General features: G+C 40.6%; 2 protein-coding genes across 2 annotated transcripts in view; one reads left to right on the forward strand and one right to left on the reverse strand.

Annotated features, from left to right (window-relative positions):
• Positions 1–11,453, forward strand: part of ZCCHC11 (zinc finger, CCHC domain containing 11) — a 39,026-nt gene extending 27,573 nt beyond the window's left edge. Inside the window, exons 24-30 of the mRNA XM_009867517.1 lie at positions 1,123–1,234; positions 2,902–3,078; positions 4,042–4,139; positions 6,686–7,015; positions 7,064–7,211; positions 9,722–9,895; positions 10,908–11,453. Of these exons, the coding sequence (XP_009865819.1) occupies positions 1,123–1,234; positions 2,902–3,078; positions 4,042–4,139; positions 6,686–7,015; positions 7,064–7,211; positions 9,722–9,895; positions 10,908–10,999 (1,131 nt within the window). The 3' untranslated portion in view covers positions 11,000–11,453. The remainder of the gene's footprint in view (positions 1–1,122; positions 1,235–2,901; positions 3,079–4,041; positions 4,140–6,685; positions 7,016–7,063; positions 7,212–9,721; positions 9,896–10,907) is intronic.
• Positions 11,454–12,674: 1,221 nt separating this feature from the next.
• On the reverse strand, positions 12,675–16,345 carry PRPF38A (pre-mRNA processing factor 38A; the record flags this gene model as incomplete). Its single annotated transcript, XM_009867518.1, has 9 exons — positions 12,675–13,012; positions 13,244–13,292; positions 13,643–13,740; positions 13,820–13,846; positions 14,374–14,486; positions 15,040–15,150; positions 15,306–15,391; positions 15,896–16,017; positions 16,263–16,345. Coding segments are annotated over 9 exons (732 nt in total), but the record flags the coding sequence as incomplete, so codon positions are not given.
• Between the last annotated feature and the right edge of the window lie 8 nt (positions 16,346–16,353).

Consider the following 16,353-nt stretch of genomic DNA (forward strand, 5'->3'; position numbering starts at 1 on the left):
TTTATCTGTGTTTTTTTCTGAATTTCTGTTGAATGTTCTTTGATGCAGTGACTGTGTTCTGTTTTGTGCTGTGCCTAGTAATATAGGACCTGTTTTTATTGGGGCTTTTAAGCACCACGGTGATACTGACAAATATGTGAGCGTATGTAATAAATATTGTGCTAATTAGTTGAGGGTTTTTTAGTTGTTTGCATATATATTCAACACAAGGCTATAGTGCTTCTGAAAAGCATGTACTGTGTGGTCATTTGTGTTGTACTGCCTCATCTCAGATTTGCACTGAACATTCTACATAAAGATAAAAGGCAAGGCAGAAAGAAGGCAGAAAGCAGTTTTAGCACGCAGATGAGCTCTCTCTTACATGAAGGAAAAAATGCCAACAGTGTTACATAACATTTTATTTCCCTAAAGTGCTGAAGAAAGGAGTTCTCAATCTCCTTCCAAAGCCAATGCTCTGTGTTGCAGCTTAGTGGTACAGAGAAAAACCTGTATCCAAAACGTATAGTAAATTACCTGTCTGCAGTAGGACTTGTTATCACGAGCTGGGTTTAGGGTACTTCTGTTTGTGCCTCTTTTTTTCAGTCTTTCAGGCAAGATATTATTTCCACAATGCTTGTGTTGCTCAGGGGCTGTAAATGGTGGCCTTTGCACTGACTCGCATCAGAACCGCAGCTGTCCTTAGCAAATTCGAGAGGGAGGGCGTGAAGAGGTCAGTGTGCAGATGCTCCATCTGTTTCTCACCTGAGCTTTGTTCTGCCTCGGGCAATAGAAGGGACGTAGGCTGCTGCGAAAGGCGGACAGGCAGTGACTGATGTACCAAAATAGATCACAGGCAAAAACTTGCCCTCTGATGAGCCTTTGGGGAAGCGGAAGGTAGGCAGCAGGCTGGAGCCTGGAAAAGCTGTTCTGCAAATTCAAGCTAAATATCCCTTTTTTAGCCCAGACTGCTCCATATCTTTGAAAAAGCTGCTGTTACCTGAGGGAAGAAGAGGGTTGGATATATTCTAAGTACTAGTAAAACTGAGAGAACTATGGGAGATTAAACCTGGCCATTTTGCTTTTGTTTCTCAGTCTTGGAAGTGAATCATTTATCCATTCTGTCTGTCTGATGTGTTTTGCTAGGAATACTTTTTTGATTCAAAAGTGCTGACAGATGGGGAATTGGCACCCAATGACAGATGTTGTCGTGTCTGCGGAAAAATTGGTCACTACATGAAAGACTGTCCAAAGAGGAGGAGGTAAGTAATATACAAAGTTAAAGTATTTGAGGATAAATCAAGAGAGATTTGGATATTTGAAATTTTAATGGAAAGGAAGAATATTCTCAATTACAGAAAATCAAAGCTTCGTATTTGATCCTCAGCTTCCCATCCTATTTTTGCTTTTCTTAAGACTATTTCTGGTCATCTCGTTAAATCTTAGAGTGTTTATGCAAACACACACAGAGGAAAATTAACAGTCTATAATATGTTAATACTTCAGCATCATAATCTATCTGTAGTTACAGCTTACCTTAAAATTTAGATCATTAAATTATCTTTTTATAGTGTAAACATTCAGATGAGACCACATTACCTGACTGCGCAATTTGTAATGTGTTAAAATGGATTTCCTGTAGTGATCATGTTCAGAAGACAGTGTTGAATTGAAATTTTTCTGTAGATCTGGTAACGTACCTCTGCAAGGCAGGTAAATTTCATTTATTAAAATCTAGGAGTAGTTAAAATGTATGTAGTTAAGGTGCATTTCTGTATCATAGTAGTGCCAGTAACTTTGATCTTCCCACTTGTACATGAGCTGCACTTAGGAATTTTGGATCCAATACTCTTGCAAAAGGAGTCCCTGGAACATGCAGGTCAATGTCTCCAAAGAGAGTTTAGTGGGAATTGACAGAGAATGTGTACTCCTCACATTTTTATGTCTTTGGATTTTTAATGACCCATTTGGTGTAGGTTGTGTGACTCCTAAAACCTTTGGAAGCTCCTTAGAATGCAAACTAAAATCTGAGCTCTTTTATTTACTCCTTAAAATTCAGTTGTTTGCTTCTTAATTCTTCACAAAATTCTTAATCTCTTCCTACTGCGAAGTCCTTTTTTACAGCCTTAAATTCAGTTAGCAGAGTTGAAAATATATGAACTAGACAGGGACCCTAAGGTCACGGGCTGACTATTTCTTTAAGTTGCTTGCTTAACACACCCCTCTCAGGTGCTAGCACATTGAATTGCATCACCTCTTTCACTCAGGAAAAAAAAGTGTGATCTGCTTTTCACACCAACTGCTACTACAGCACAGCCACACAGAATCTCTCTTGACTTGCATGTATCCAGCTCACAAAAGAGTATTAATATTTAATGATCCTGCAGATACCATGTGGAAAAAGACCTTTATTTCTTGTCTTGGTTCCTGGTCACTGTTTTTTCTCCTGCTTGTTTTATTAGTACAGAGTGTTTGAAAGAACCTCAGTGCTTGCTTTCCCCTTCTGTCTAGACTCAGGATGCAAATATACCTGACAGAGAAATATGCCATCTCCCTTCAAGGGGTGCTTATGTCTGCAAGACACAGCTAACTTGTTTTGTGCGTATTCTGACTCAGCGGGATCGTTGGATAGAACTACTCCCAAACTAACTGGCAGGCTAAACCTGCTTAACTGCAGGTGTAGTTCTGTGCTGATGCAGTCAGGTAGCTCCTGGACAGCTCTGGGGAACTTCCAGGTTCATTAAGTTTGTAAGAACAGGTTATTAACCAGCCAGCCCAGATTCTGAAAGTGTTTTTGTGGGATTCCTGAGTTATTTGTATTCTGCTACAGCTGATGGTTATGTAACAATTTCCTTTGAACATACAAATATAACAACTCTGCAGAGGTGTGGGGTGGTTTTTTTGTTGTTTAGTGGTACTACTAATAAAAATTATTACTCAGGTTGAAGAAAAAGGAGAATGAAAAAGATGATGAAAAAGAAGTAAAAGAAGATGACAGAGAAGCAAGAGAGAAAAGGTGTTTCATCTGTGGGGATGTGGGTCATGTTAGAAGAGATTGTCCTGAGTTCAAACAAACCCGTCAGAGAAATAATAGCGTGCCAGGTAAGTTAGTTTATGTGTTGTTAGCATAATTTGAAAGTTCTGAGATGTCTTCTCTCTAGGTTTCTGTACAGACCTGGTAATTTTCGTTAGAAATTTCTGCAGGTAGTGATTTCAGTAATTGCAAATACAGCTTTTAGTCCAAATGTTGCTTTGTTCAAGAGGACCAGTGCTTCCTGAAGTACAGTTTGTGCATGGGTGATAAAAATGTATTAAGCAGTAAGTATAGTGTTCTCCAGGGTATTGCATTATTTGTCTTCCACTCACAATAGGTACATTTAGGAATAGTAATAACGGTAATAATTGAATGCATTTCCTTTTCCAAATGTTTCTCAAATGTTAGCTTACCCTCCATCATCTATGAGAGGTAAGTAAATGTATTTCCACCAAAAATAAGTCTTAAAGTAACACTCCCATAGCATACAAATGCATTAAGAAGCGAGATCCAGCTTTCAAAATACTTAGTAATAGAGACGAGTATAATTGCAAACTCATTCAAATTAGGCCCCTAGGTGCCTGCAGTACTTGAAAAAGTAGAGAAAGCAATCATAAATAAACCTCAGAGAACCTTACTGCTCTTCTGTACTCTGGTATCCCTTACTTCCGCCCTTTTTTATTATTACTTCTTTGCCCAAAATGTCTGCTGCTATTGCTATTTAAAATCCCATTGCTTACACCAATAGCGTGGAAACCTGTATAAAGTAGCGCTCCTGCCTGATAGCAAAGTGAGCTTTGTTTATGCTAGAACTTGCGTTACTCAGGTTTGGGGTTTAGCTGCTATACCTATTCATGTCAGCTATTGCCAGTAGATGGAAAGCTTTCCAATTCAACGAGAGGAGAGGTTACAGTGATTTACCTCCTCTGTGTCACGTGAGAGTTAAGGTATTGCTGACTCCTGGTTCTGTGTTCATTATTCTGTCATCTGTAACCTTGTGGGTGTTACTAACATTTTTGTTCCTTGATTAGGCACCCAGTTGGTCCGAAGCATTGTAAATTCACAGCTAGTGGCTGCGAGTCAGCAGCAAGTGGAACGACCCTTGCGCACTAGACAGTCCTCCGAATGTGTAAGTTCCAATTAGCTGTAGTACTGAAGTAAGCAAGCTGTAGCAAACCAGTGGTCTTGGGCTATGCTAGGAACAAGTTTGTGCAGTTTTTTCTCAACAGATTCTGGTCTTTGTAATGACAACATTGCACTGCACCGGTTAATGAAAGTTTGGTTTAGAATGTAGTGTCTCTCAAAGAGTGTTTATGGTCCTTTAGTATAGAAACTACACAGCCAGATTTCATATGAGTGAACTTGCAGTTCTGAAAGGCCAGCCTCACTGTGTTTGAGATTTAAGCTAGGATCCCTTTTGAAGTCTTGTGCTTACTTAGTCTGGCAACGTTCTGGATATACTGGGAGAAGTAAAGCATAGCTCATTGTTAACATGCTGGAGACTCAGATTTGTGACTACCAGGAATCTCTGTGGTTTAAGACAACTGTCTTAAGGAACCATCATGAGCAGGCAGGAAACACAGATGAATCGTGCTTCAGTTCAGATGTGATACACAGGACAGAAGTCTGTGAGAGCATGCTAGAAACACATCCAGAACAATGGGGAAGTTTTTGGTAGTGTTCTCTTAGAATTTGTTCAAATATGTTTAACCTGCTGCTAAGTGGAGATGGATAGCAGAGTGTATTTGGGCAAATACAGCTCTTGACATTTAATGTTTTGGGAGCACAGAATACAGCAGATACTAATTTTAAGCTGTTAGTCTTAAAAACATGTACCTGCTAATGAAGCTGGCAAGTAAGTAAACACAGTAATCAGGGCTGCTGATCACTAGTGCTCTTTGCTCAGTTTACTACTCTAGGTATTGAGTATTTTCTAGCTGATCAGCAAGCATTTATTGGAGTGTTTGCTTCAGTACAGAGACTTTGTAAAACAATTTTTACTGTAATAATATGCTGTTAAGGAGGGACTGATACAGCCCTACTCTAAATGAAGGGCTGAGCTGCTGTGGTGCTATCACAGGACATGGGAACATCTTTTTAGGAGCCTTGTATTTCTGCTTGGGAAAGTGAAGCTGGACATGGTGCACACACAGGCACATCATGCCCTCTGGACCTACTGCATGTGCACATTCTTGTGTCATCTGGATGTCATGGACTCTGTGTGTGTTGCATGGTTGTAATTTGGCCAGGATTTCTTGGTGAAAATGTGCTCTCCATAGATTGATTGAGGAGAATGGGAAGGGGAAATGTTAGTGGAGCAAGAGGGAGAGAACAGAAAGCAGGAGTGTGGAAGCAGACTGGAAGTTCAGTATTTCTCCTCTCCTGCTGCTGGCATGCCCAGTGCATGCTTCTCGTGTTTTAATGTTTACGGGAAAGCTGTAGTCAGTGCATGTGCTCTATTTTTGTAACATTTAAACTGTTCAACTAGTTGTCTTGCAAATCCTAAGTTTTACCTTCTCTTCCTGGTTTGATAGAAAGGCATAGGAGGCACTCGTACAGGAGCATTTGGAACAGCATCAGGGAGTAATCCCAGCTTATGGACTTGATCTTTTGCTCAGGCAAAGCCACAGGGCATGCTGCTGTAAGGAATGCTCTGAAAGGCTGGCATAGGAAAGTCCTGCAGACCTCTGGTTGTTGAAAAGTGACTGCCAATTTAAATAGACATGCGAGCAGTCATGGGTAGTGACAAGCTGCAAAGACCTTTAACTTCAGCTGTTTGGCAGCAGCTGAGTTACTTGGATCTTAGCTGTCAGCTGTAGTCTGGAGGGAGACAAGCAACTCCACGGGGAGTGGAGATAAACATTTCTGGTTTAGGTTGCTGTCTGTTGTTTGAATTTCTCTTTGGAGGAACCTGTCTTAGTATGTCAGTGCTTAAAACCAGATTAGGTTAATCCAGACATTGGTCATAAATTTTGGCAGTTGAACTGGGGAACTCTTTTCCCAGCCACCCCAGTTCTTGAAGTGCTTCTCTGCTTGGCTGCAATACCAAATGGATGAAATAGCCTCATGCCTGTTTCTGTTGATCAGGAAAGGGAAATTGTTGTAAGAGCCCTGCAAACACTGTTATAATTGCTATTTCTGTGTATTTAGCCATGGCCCAGCACCAGAATATGGAGGTTGAAACTGGGGTTTTGGAATTTCACCTTCTTGTTTAACAGATTAAATAAGAATGAAAGAAATACTAAGAACTTTGTAGTTACTTTAAAAAAGTGTCTGCAGTAATAAGAACCACTCTTATTAAGAATTAAGGTAGTTAGCTAGTGGGATTCTGGGCTGTAAATAAGCAGGGTGGGGAAGACACTGATTAAAAATCTGAAACAGATGTTTGAGGAGTGTAATGAAGAGCTTGGGGCTAACGTTTGCTTAGAATGATGTTTCTGATGGTGGGATGTGCCACATTAACACACCAAATTACCTGATAGTGAAAATAGGTTTCAGACAAGCTGCACTTATTTAAACCAGCAGGAACTGGGGCACAGTATTTGGGGGGTTGCTGGGGAGTGCTTTGCCTTTTTTGTGAATAGTATAATACAGTGGGTGATTTTTGAAGAAAACCACCATTAAGGAGCTAATGAATTAATCAGAAATACATACTTTTTTTTTTTCCCCCTCCAGTCTGATTCACATCAGTCATCTTATTCTCCACAACCTCAACAATTTACACAGAATTCCTCTCAACCAGCCTCAATTAACCAGACTCAGCCACAACCAATATCCCAGTCTAAGCACGTTCCGCAACCACAGCAGGGTGCACAGCCACCCCATCAGGTCCAGCTGCCTCTGTTTAACTTTCCCCAATCTCCCCCAGGTCAGTATTCCACCTTGCATAACCTGGGACTACTTCAGATGCACCATCACCACCAAATTCAGCTTCCCAACACTTCTTGGCCTATTCATGGGCCCGTTATTCACTCTGCACCGGGTAACCCTCCTCATTCTGCAAATGTTCCATTTTCTATGAGATCTGGCAGCAGCAGCACAACAAATAACCAGAGCAGTGTAAGCTTGAATGATCCCAGTATCATCTTTGCACAGCCTGCTGCCAGGCCCATGGGAATCCCCAGCACTTCTCATGAGGGACACTGGCACAATCCTGTGACTCCAAACTCCTTGGTGAACAATGGCACTGTGGGGAACTCAGGTAACTCTTCTCTGTTGTATAAAACCTCTTGCGCTTTGTGTACGGGTGTTAAGTGTTACAGAAACAGCTAACTCAGCTTGTTTTATATTAAAGATACGATGCTTCAGAAACTGAGTCACTACCTTCACTGTCTTAACATTTTCAGAGGAAAAACAGTTAGGCCAGTTGGATCATTGTAACTTTTAGGCATCGGTCCTGTCTGACGTTAACTGCTGTGCAACATGGGAGAAATCATGCATTCAACTGAGAAATGATCTAATAATGTTCTAGAGCACATTCTGGTGAACATACTTACAAATACGATTTCCTTTTATGTTGTTACGTAGTTTTTCAGATGAGTGCTGAGACTGCAGGTATGAGCCTAGAGACTGGCAGAATTACAGCTGTGCATTGCATTTAGTGGAATAAAACTTGAGCTTATGCACTTTTTTCCTATAGCTTATCCTGCCACATAAAACTTTCATAATCTCATTTTCATTTCCTGAAAATACTTTATACGAATTTTCCCTGTGACACGTGGGCAACAGCCTTTTGCCTCAAACCAAAGACAAGCACATTTCTATGTTTGAGGCTGAGAAAAGTAGTATATAGTAATTAAAGCCCATGCAGTTTTCTGTGCAACATAAACCATGGCAGACTCTAAATTTTAACTGTGACCTTTAGGTCAGGATAATAGTCTTTTGGTTTATTCTGAGTGTTTAATTCCTGCTATATTTAAAAAAATGTATCCATCGAAATATACTGATGCAGTTGCTCATCATGTGATGGAAATTTTGAATGTCCTGCACAGCCTTTCTCTGCTCTAGTAAGTGATCGACAGCAAGGGTACATTTTCAGCCAAGTCAACAGTGTTGGATGAGGTGTAATTCATTAGTGAGTTTGAGACAGAAAAACTATTCAGAGCTTTGTAGGGAATGTATTTTAGAGGATGCAGAAGCTACAACTAGTGTATTTTCCATGCCTTCAGTGTGCTTTGTCACTGCCTCTCCCGTTTCTGATCTTAATTCTCTGTCCAGCCTCACCTGTTCCCTCCTCCATTTCCATGCCAGCTCTGACTTTTTCTCAAGTAGTTTCTTCCAATCCAAGTCTTCTTACCCAGATAGCTGCTTACTTTCAGCCAAGCTCCCCAAATCCTAGTTTCTGCTCCATACTTCCTTGATGAGTGCCATTTCTCATGTAGTCGTCACTCAGTCCCTGTCGTCCGTCTTTTCCCTGTTGCTCTCAGTTTGCTTCCACTCACATTGTGCCTGCACAGACTGTTCCCTAGTTTTCTGTGCTGTCAGTCATAACAATTTTGTTTCCTTTCCCTCAACTTACATCTACTGCCAGTCTCATCACACTCCTTTTCCTAGTTCCCAGACTTGGTATTTTTCCTCTTTGTATTTTAAGGTTTGTTTCCTCTTTGGCTTAGATACCATTAAGGTGCGGCCACTGGGCAGGCGATGAGTAGAGATGAGCTGCCTGCTCTCTGGCTGAAGCTGCTTTCTTCCTTGCTCGGGACAATTTGAGAACAATAAGTTCGTGGAAACTTTGTCTTGGCTCACATGACACTGACTTGGAAGGAGCGATTTTACTTTCTTTTTAGTAGACAATAGGTCAGAAGTAGGGTATGTCAGACTGACCACGTTTTTTCATGCATATTCCAGAGACATGCTTCATGTTTTATTGTGTAGAAGTTCGTTTTAAATGTGTGGCTTAATTTTGTTTAATGCAAGTCTGTCTGCAAGTTCTTTTAATGATGAGGCTGAAAGGGAACTCAGGTACTGAGAAGGGTAGATACTTAAATTTCTTTATTTTTAAATGTACGTTGATCAGGATTTTAAATTAGCAGGTGTTACTATGTCTTTTAAAATTGAAAGCCCTAAAAAAAAGAGCAGAATTAGTAATAAAGCATTTGGTGTCAACTTATGTGTCCTGCCTCCTTGGATGCTTGATTTCTCATCCTTAACGCTGCAGTAATACTGAATTTGCAAATGGAATCGCTTACAATTTGTGTATTTAATTTCAAAAGCTTTTGTTTTTCTCTCTAAAAATCAATTTTAAGGTGCTCTTATGATCTAAATACCAAGTTTCTTAAGCATGCAAGTGTTAATTCTCAGATGTACACTGGAATTTTATTATTTCTTGCAGTAGGATAATAGCTTTCATGTCACAGCTATGTCAGCGATAGTGAGTATTTGTGTGGGGTCAGATATTAGTAACATTGTTCAGACCTTGTATTTTTTTTTGATCGTGAGAATGACATAGGAGTAGTGAAATTGTAGGTCTTGATTTTATTACTGATACATCCTCTGTCTTCCTCCCCAATAAATTCTGTTATAGTGAATAATGAAGTAATTTAGGTGGTAATTTTTATTGATGTGCATTAAAAAAAAATAAAAAGAGTAGCACATCAGACTAATCACATTAAGTCCCCTGCAAACTGTTATTTAAGATGTAAATTGTATTTGTGACTTACTGTTTAATTATTTCAACTTGCAATGTGCTTTTCCCTTTCAATTGAAAAATAGATCAGGGTTTCCAAGGACAGTTTGGTAAAATGAACCCTCCTTCTGTCCCTTGGGACCATGGGACCCCTACCCATTTTCCTCTCCTCCGAGGAGCGTGGCCTTACAATATGCCTCAGAACTACATGCAGCAGGGAAATGCCAGCTACCCACCGAACAAACCTTTCTACCCTCAAGGTACTAGAACTAGTATATGAATCAACAGCTCATGCAACATGTCTCTGTACTGTCTCAAAGGCTTTAAAAGCCAAGGAATCACGTTTCACTTGCTAGGCTCCCTGGAACCATAATTGAACCCAAGAGTCTAATCAGCGCTTCGGCTTCCTGTATGGATGGATGGAAATTTTTTGTGGGAGGGAAGGGATTAAAGGAAATTCTGAAATCCGAGCGGATTGGCAGCCTGTTGCACTTCTAGGCTTTTTGTCCTTCGCTGCTGCAGTCTCTGTGGAGCCACCTCTGTTTCAGTAGAGGTTAAGAAGATTTGCCCATGCGACGTTTTTGTCCTAAATTAATTTCATTTGGCTTTTGTACCTTGCTTTGTGGGATGATTTACAGATGTAAAAACCTTGCAAGACCATAGAATAATTGAGTTTGGAAGGGGCCTCTGGAGGTTATCTAGTCCAACCTGTCTGCAGCCAAAGCAGCGCTAACTTCAAAGTGAGATCAGGTTCAGTTATTCAGGGTACTTGGAAGGACTGACTTTATCTCAACTTTCTTTGCTGCTGGTGAATGGGAAGGTGTTCAGCAGCTGGCAGGACTGGGAAAGGCTCGGCTTCGCTGAGAGGGACACTATGCCCAGATCTTACTTGGAGGCTTTGCAAATACCGCGTTGCTGGGTCACCTAGTATAAAATGAGAGATACTGGCACCAAATCCTTTCTTTCATAATCTAATCTGTTGGCAGTAGCAAGGTTCCCAAGCAAGACCCATATTTAAAAGCCCTGAAACGATTTTTGTGAAATAACTCAAGTAACGGAACAAAGTGATTCTGTGATTGATTCTGAGGGAATTTTGGAGATAGGTTTAAAGCGATGCTGCACTGCCCGTTAAACGGGTTAGCCATACAGATAGCATTCCTGTCAGTCTGGTAAATGGCTTTATTTCTAAGTAAGATTAATACATTGAATGTAGCCAAGCATGGTTAAATATATTTAATTTGCGGAAAGTAATTGTAATCTGTTTTCTTTTAGCTGGTCCACTGATGCAGAGTAACCAACGGTTCTCCCTTCTGTCTCAAGGACACCCGCACTTGAATCTGAATTACATTCAACAGAAAAAGTGAAATTCGATGGGACTGGGGGGGGGTGGGGAGGGGGGAGGAAAAGAATTCAGGTTCTGATTAAAAATCTTAATGCAACATGTTTAGATACAAGATTATTTAAGACTGTTTTTAAACTGTATCATTTGTACATAGATATGAACTATAGTTTTTACTGGTATCACAAAACTGAGTGATACAAATTTCATCTATTTTATTACCCTATTTTTAAGGGGAATTGTGTTTTGTTTTATCTTGATAAACTGTAAAGAGAGAGAATTTTTAAAATTAAGTTCTTTATTTTCTATTAGCTGTATTCATACTTTGGTTGCTTCAGACTTTATATATATTGTTCTAAAAAAAATAAAATTAGAAGGGGATTTCATGTGTTAAAAAATTTGTCACTTCTATTCTTTACAGAACTATGTAGTGCCAAAAAAATCTTTTTAAAAGAAAAATAAAACTGCAAAAAAAGGATGCAAGACTTTTTCCTCTTCCCTATTTGTATGCATGCTTCCACTTGACTGTAATTAGGAAACCAGAATAATAACTGCTTTAATTTAGATATCATAAAGAAGAGATGAGAGATGAGCAGCTTTGAAGTCATCAGTACACCTGTTTTCCCCATGCTGGTGTCATTGCACGTGCTGTTCATAGCCAGTGTGTCTTTCTTGTAAAATACTTGACGTGAGGGAAGAGTACGCCTGCTTTTCTGTTCATAAGCTTTGCAAAACAGTATGAAAATACTAGAAAAATCAGGCTGTAGTGTGAAGTAATTGTGAAGAGGACATTCTATAAATTCACCTGGCATAGTCTGTGTTGTCAGCAGTCATTAGGCAGTACGTGAAAATACGTAAGCCATCAACGGAGTGGTCAGGAGGTAATCCTGTCAGTCCCTGAAGCAAGACTGACTAAAGGGACGGCACACAAGAGGTTTAATGCAACTGCTTTCCTGTGATACCTAATTAAATGTACTAAGATGAAAACTGTAATTTGAGTAAGAGCTTAATTATTCTTAGGGGGCCGGACAACAATGACAACACCAAGGTCGCAGGTTCGATTCCTGCTCGGTCCCCATGTGTTGCCTGGTCTAGTCGAGAGGTGGCGTCCCTGCCCATGACAGGGAGGTTGGACTAGATGATCTCTAAGGTCCCTTCCAACCTGGGCCATTCTATGATTCTATGAAATACCAGGGCCTTGCTGAATGCTGACTTCATTCAGAGAAGGTTGAGCCGAGCATAATGGTGTCACTGTCTGTGCCCAGTCACAGGTAGGCCACAAACTGTGCTCAAAGTAGCAGTTTACCATCTTTATTTAAAGTAACTTCTTGCCTGGAAAGAATTAAGTGGTGCTTTGTACTGCTTGAAGCTTGTAAACTGAAAGTAGCCTCAGAAATAGCGTATCCTTAGACTTAAAGATGATTCTTACAATGGAACCGTTAACAGTTGTGTGTTAGGAGAGCTGGTTTAAGTTAGCTCCTGGTTTTAGCACACACACTGGATTATGACACTCTATCTTTCTTTCCTTCTTTCTTTCCTGTACTGGAAGTTTGAGGTAGTTCAGCCTGGTAACTCTTTAGCATCTGTAACTGGAACATACTCTCCCTTTGGCAACTGAACGTGGTGGCTGTTTGTCAAAATGACACTGATTTGAAAATGAACATTTAAACAAAGTATTATGAAAGAAACAACAAAGAGCCTTTAAAGACAAAACCCACCCCTTTTTCTTTATTGCTCTTCACTAGTTTGTACAGGCCTTGAGAAAAACAATTTAAAAACAATCCTCAAATTTTGTCATCAGGATGAGTAACTAACAATATACAAAGTATCCTTAGCTTTCTTTTAATTAAAAAAACACACAAATGAACAAGACTGGTACAAGAGAAGTATTAAAGAAATGGACTGCTAAAGCAGCCAATACATATCCAGCTGTCCCATAAAGCAAATAGGACAGTGTTAGACACGGTCCTTAATCGGTGTGCTGGATTTAGTTTGTTATTCATTCCCTCGACGACTCTTCTTGTGACTTTTCTTAGATCTGAAACAGAAAAAAAGAAAAATATGACACAGTACTAGTTGTTTTGAAAGACCAAGGTGGTGTTTGCTACGGTTAAATATGGATAGTGTTACTTGACTAGAGCACTGAGAGAGGTACTGCATGAAATATTTCATCTCCAACATTGTAAAACCTTCAATCCCCAAAATTAAACGGTAAGTAAGAGCTCCTACAGCAGTACAGACACCTTTAAGAAATGGGCCACACCTTTACCTTTCAGGTGATTTGGAATGACTTCTGTGTCTGTGACTACGATGATGCCCTATGAGATAAAAAGGTAACAGTTACTTCCACAGACCCTGGACTCCTTGTTTGTTTTGCTGATGCAATCTGCTCCTGGTGACCCACTGTCCTAGACAGTGCCAGCACAACCCTAGCCTTAATTAGGCACTGAAATTAACTTCCCGGCAAATACGTGCAAAACATATTCAAAGCAATCTTGCACGTATTAAAGGCGTACCCCAGCTGTGCTTTCATAAAACTAGCAGTCTTGTGAGCCAGATTAGGCACCTGTGCTACCTCCTTGGTACCATGACACAGGTTTGTTTTCTTGCAGTGTATTTTCTGCTAATAATGACTTGCCAGAGTTAAATCCATAAATGACACGAATACCTGGAGATTTAGATCTTGATCTGTGGCGCCTCTCCCTGGATCTGCTCCGGTGTCGTCTCGGGCTTTTGCTGCGATGCCTCTCCCGGCGTGGTGATGGACTGAGAGAAAGGAAGCTTTTAAGACAGCCCTACTAAAAATACACACATTCTAGGATTAAATAATAGAATAAAATATTACCTTCTTCTCTTGGGAGAGCGGCTTCGCCTGTAATTGAAGGAGAAAAGAAAAAGTTGCTAAAAATCAGTAGCAGAACCAGCTGTTTAATTCCCAGTATTCTCCAGCAACAGCACCAGGGCTTCCCTTGCACTCCCCGATGTCCCCAGTCGGTGTGTGTCTGCCCTGCTGGGCAAGAGGCAGTACCTGCTTCTGGCCTGGTCCATACAGTGACCAAATGAGGCTAGTGGCAAGTTTTTCCTGGCTTATTATCAGTAAGAACAATGAACAGGATCTTCAAGGCAGCCTCTGGCTTACACAAAACAAAAGCACTTATTTCTCCTTAGTGTCTTCACTGTACTGTCAAATTTAGCTAAAGCTGGCCAGCAAGTTCAGGAGTTACTGAAGGATGAAAGAAACAGGCAGATGGGTGCGTGGCACAACTCCTTAATTTAGACAGTGGCTAAAGGAACTGGGAGGTGTAAGAGATTCTGGCTGAATTATCTTCACTTCTGTGCTTTGCTCTAGCCACCTGCAGTACAATCGATAAAAATACTGTTCAAGAAGAGCCATGTCACCTTCTTGGGGACCTGCTTCGGCTCCGCCTGTATCGAACGGCTGGAGATCTGCGAGGCTTATCAAGGTCTCTGTAGCCTCTTCTGCGGTGGTCAGGAGAAGGTGCTCGTTCCAGCTGGAAACAGGGAGGGGAGGAAAGTTCTGTAAGTCTTGTATCATCAAGGTTTATATCTATTGGTAAAGATTTCTGAACAATTAATAAAAATTACAAAAGTCAAGCTTTCCCATCCTCAACTATTCCATATTCAGGAGTGTGGGGTCCTGCCTAAGCTTGCCAACTGGAAAATAAAACCGACACCTCTCATACTGGTGTTACTTAAGTACAGCAAAAGTGACTGTGGTGGTCACCGTAACTTTACGTCATTGCCTTTAGTTCTCTCCATTATATATGGGCGTAAAACAATTTATCTGAAATATAATTAATGCAGAACAGATCTGGATTTGTGAATTTCAGGAGACAGAAAAGCTTTGACAAAGAGAGCACTTGAGAACTGCTTCAGCGTCTAACGAGTTCTCACAAGCAACTTCTATGACAATAACTTAAGGAGGGAGGTAAGAGTTGCAGGCAGCCTCCTGGTGCCTCCCCTCAAATATTTCTCATAGGCCATAGTGTTCTGTGGTGGTTCAGCACCACCTTTAACTATCTCTTTCCAAAATAGTTCACCAACCTTTTCATCTTCCTCCTCCTCCTCCTCACTAGATTCTACATCATCCATGTCTTCTTCCAAAGCACTAACACGAGGCTCGAGTTGCTCAGCTTCTTCCAGAACATACCGTTTCTAGGAGAAAGGAGAATTTTCTGTTACATAACCCAAGTAAGAACAAATGCCTCAGGAGGCATCCTGTGTGCCAGAAGGACCCTGTGTCGCAGCTTTGTGCAACAAACCCGCTACTTAATCTGCTAAGGATTCCAAAACCATCTACTTTTCCAAACCTGTAATCGAGGCAGAATGATATCGCATACACGTTCCTCATGGAGCAGTTCATCAATAAATTCATCCACATGCATCAGTTCAAATTCTGCAGTGGGGGGAAAACAGCATTTAAAAGACAAGATGAACACTAGTAGCTGGAATAAGGATGAAACGCTTCAGATAATTTATCTTGACTGGGCTATAAAAACAATGGTTGTAAAATTGTTCTCAAAGATGAGGAAAATGTTTAGACGTATCTTGCAAAATTACTGCACAGCTACAAATAGCTGATTCGCGGTGCTTTAACCAGCACTCAGATGGTGTTTCTTTGGTACCTACAGAACTGTATTTCAGTGCCCAGTGGAAAACACAAGCACTTGGGGAAAGTAAAACAAGCCCTTGCTTATTATTTAGTTCTCATTTGTACAAGTCAGCAAGCTCAGCAACATACTATCCAAAGGATGAATAAGTTTCAAAAAGATGGTTATGCCACAGGTTGTTAGGTTTATATTACTAAAGAGAACATTTGCTTTTATCTAGTATGATACATTTTTAAACTAAAGGTCACCCATGATGTATTAAGAAACCACAACCAAGTACAAGTGCTTACCCCCATTTCTGTTCTGACTTTTTATTTTTCGATAGTCGTTGTACAGAGGTTCAAGATACTTGTAGCAGTCGATGGCAGTGCCTGTCAATCGCATGTACAACGCACCGAGCATTCTGACATACCTGAAAAGCAAACCACTTCATGTACCTGAGATCTTCCCATAGTTAGTTTAGATAAAAGAGTTTTTACCATAAGTTTCTGAGGAAAACCAGTACACTAAAATGAATACAATATCGAGCTTTATAGCAAGAAGAGGCAACAGGGCCACTAAAAGCTAAACCCTGCACTGAGGTTTCCCTGTCTGTTTTGGACAGCTCGTCCCGGACGGCAACCAAAAGAGGGGAAAAAACCGAAGCTACCAACTTACTTGAAATCCTCGTTTTTTATGAACTCCACGATAATGTCCTTTTCGGGCTGGATCTGCAGCATCTTCAGCGTCAGGCACAAGAAGGGCGTAG

The sequence above is a fragment of the Apaloderma vittatum genome, unplaced genomic scaffold, assembly GCF_000703405.1.
Source record: "Apaloderma vittatum isolate BGI_N311 unplaced genomic scaffold, ASM70340v1 scaffold13474, whole genome shotgun sequence".
Taxonomy (NCBI): Eukaryota; Metazoa; Chordata; class Aves; order Trogoniformes; family Trogonidae; genus Apaloderma; species Apaloderma vittatum.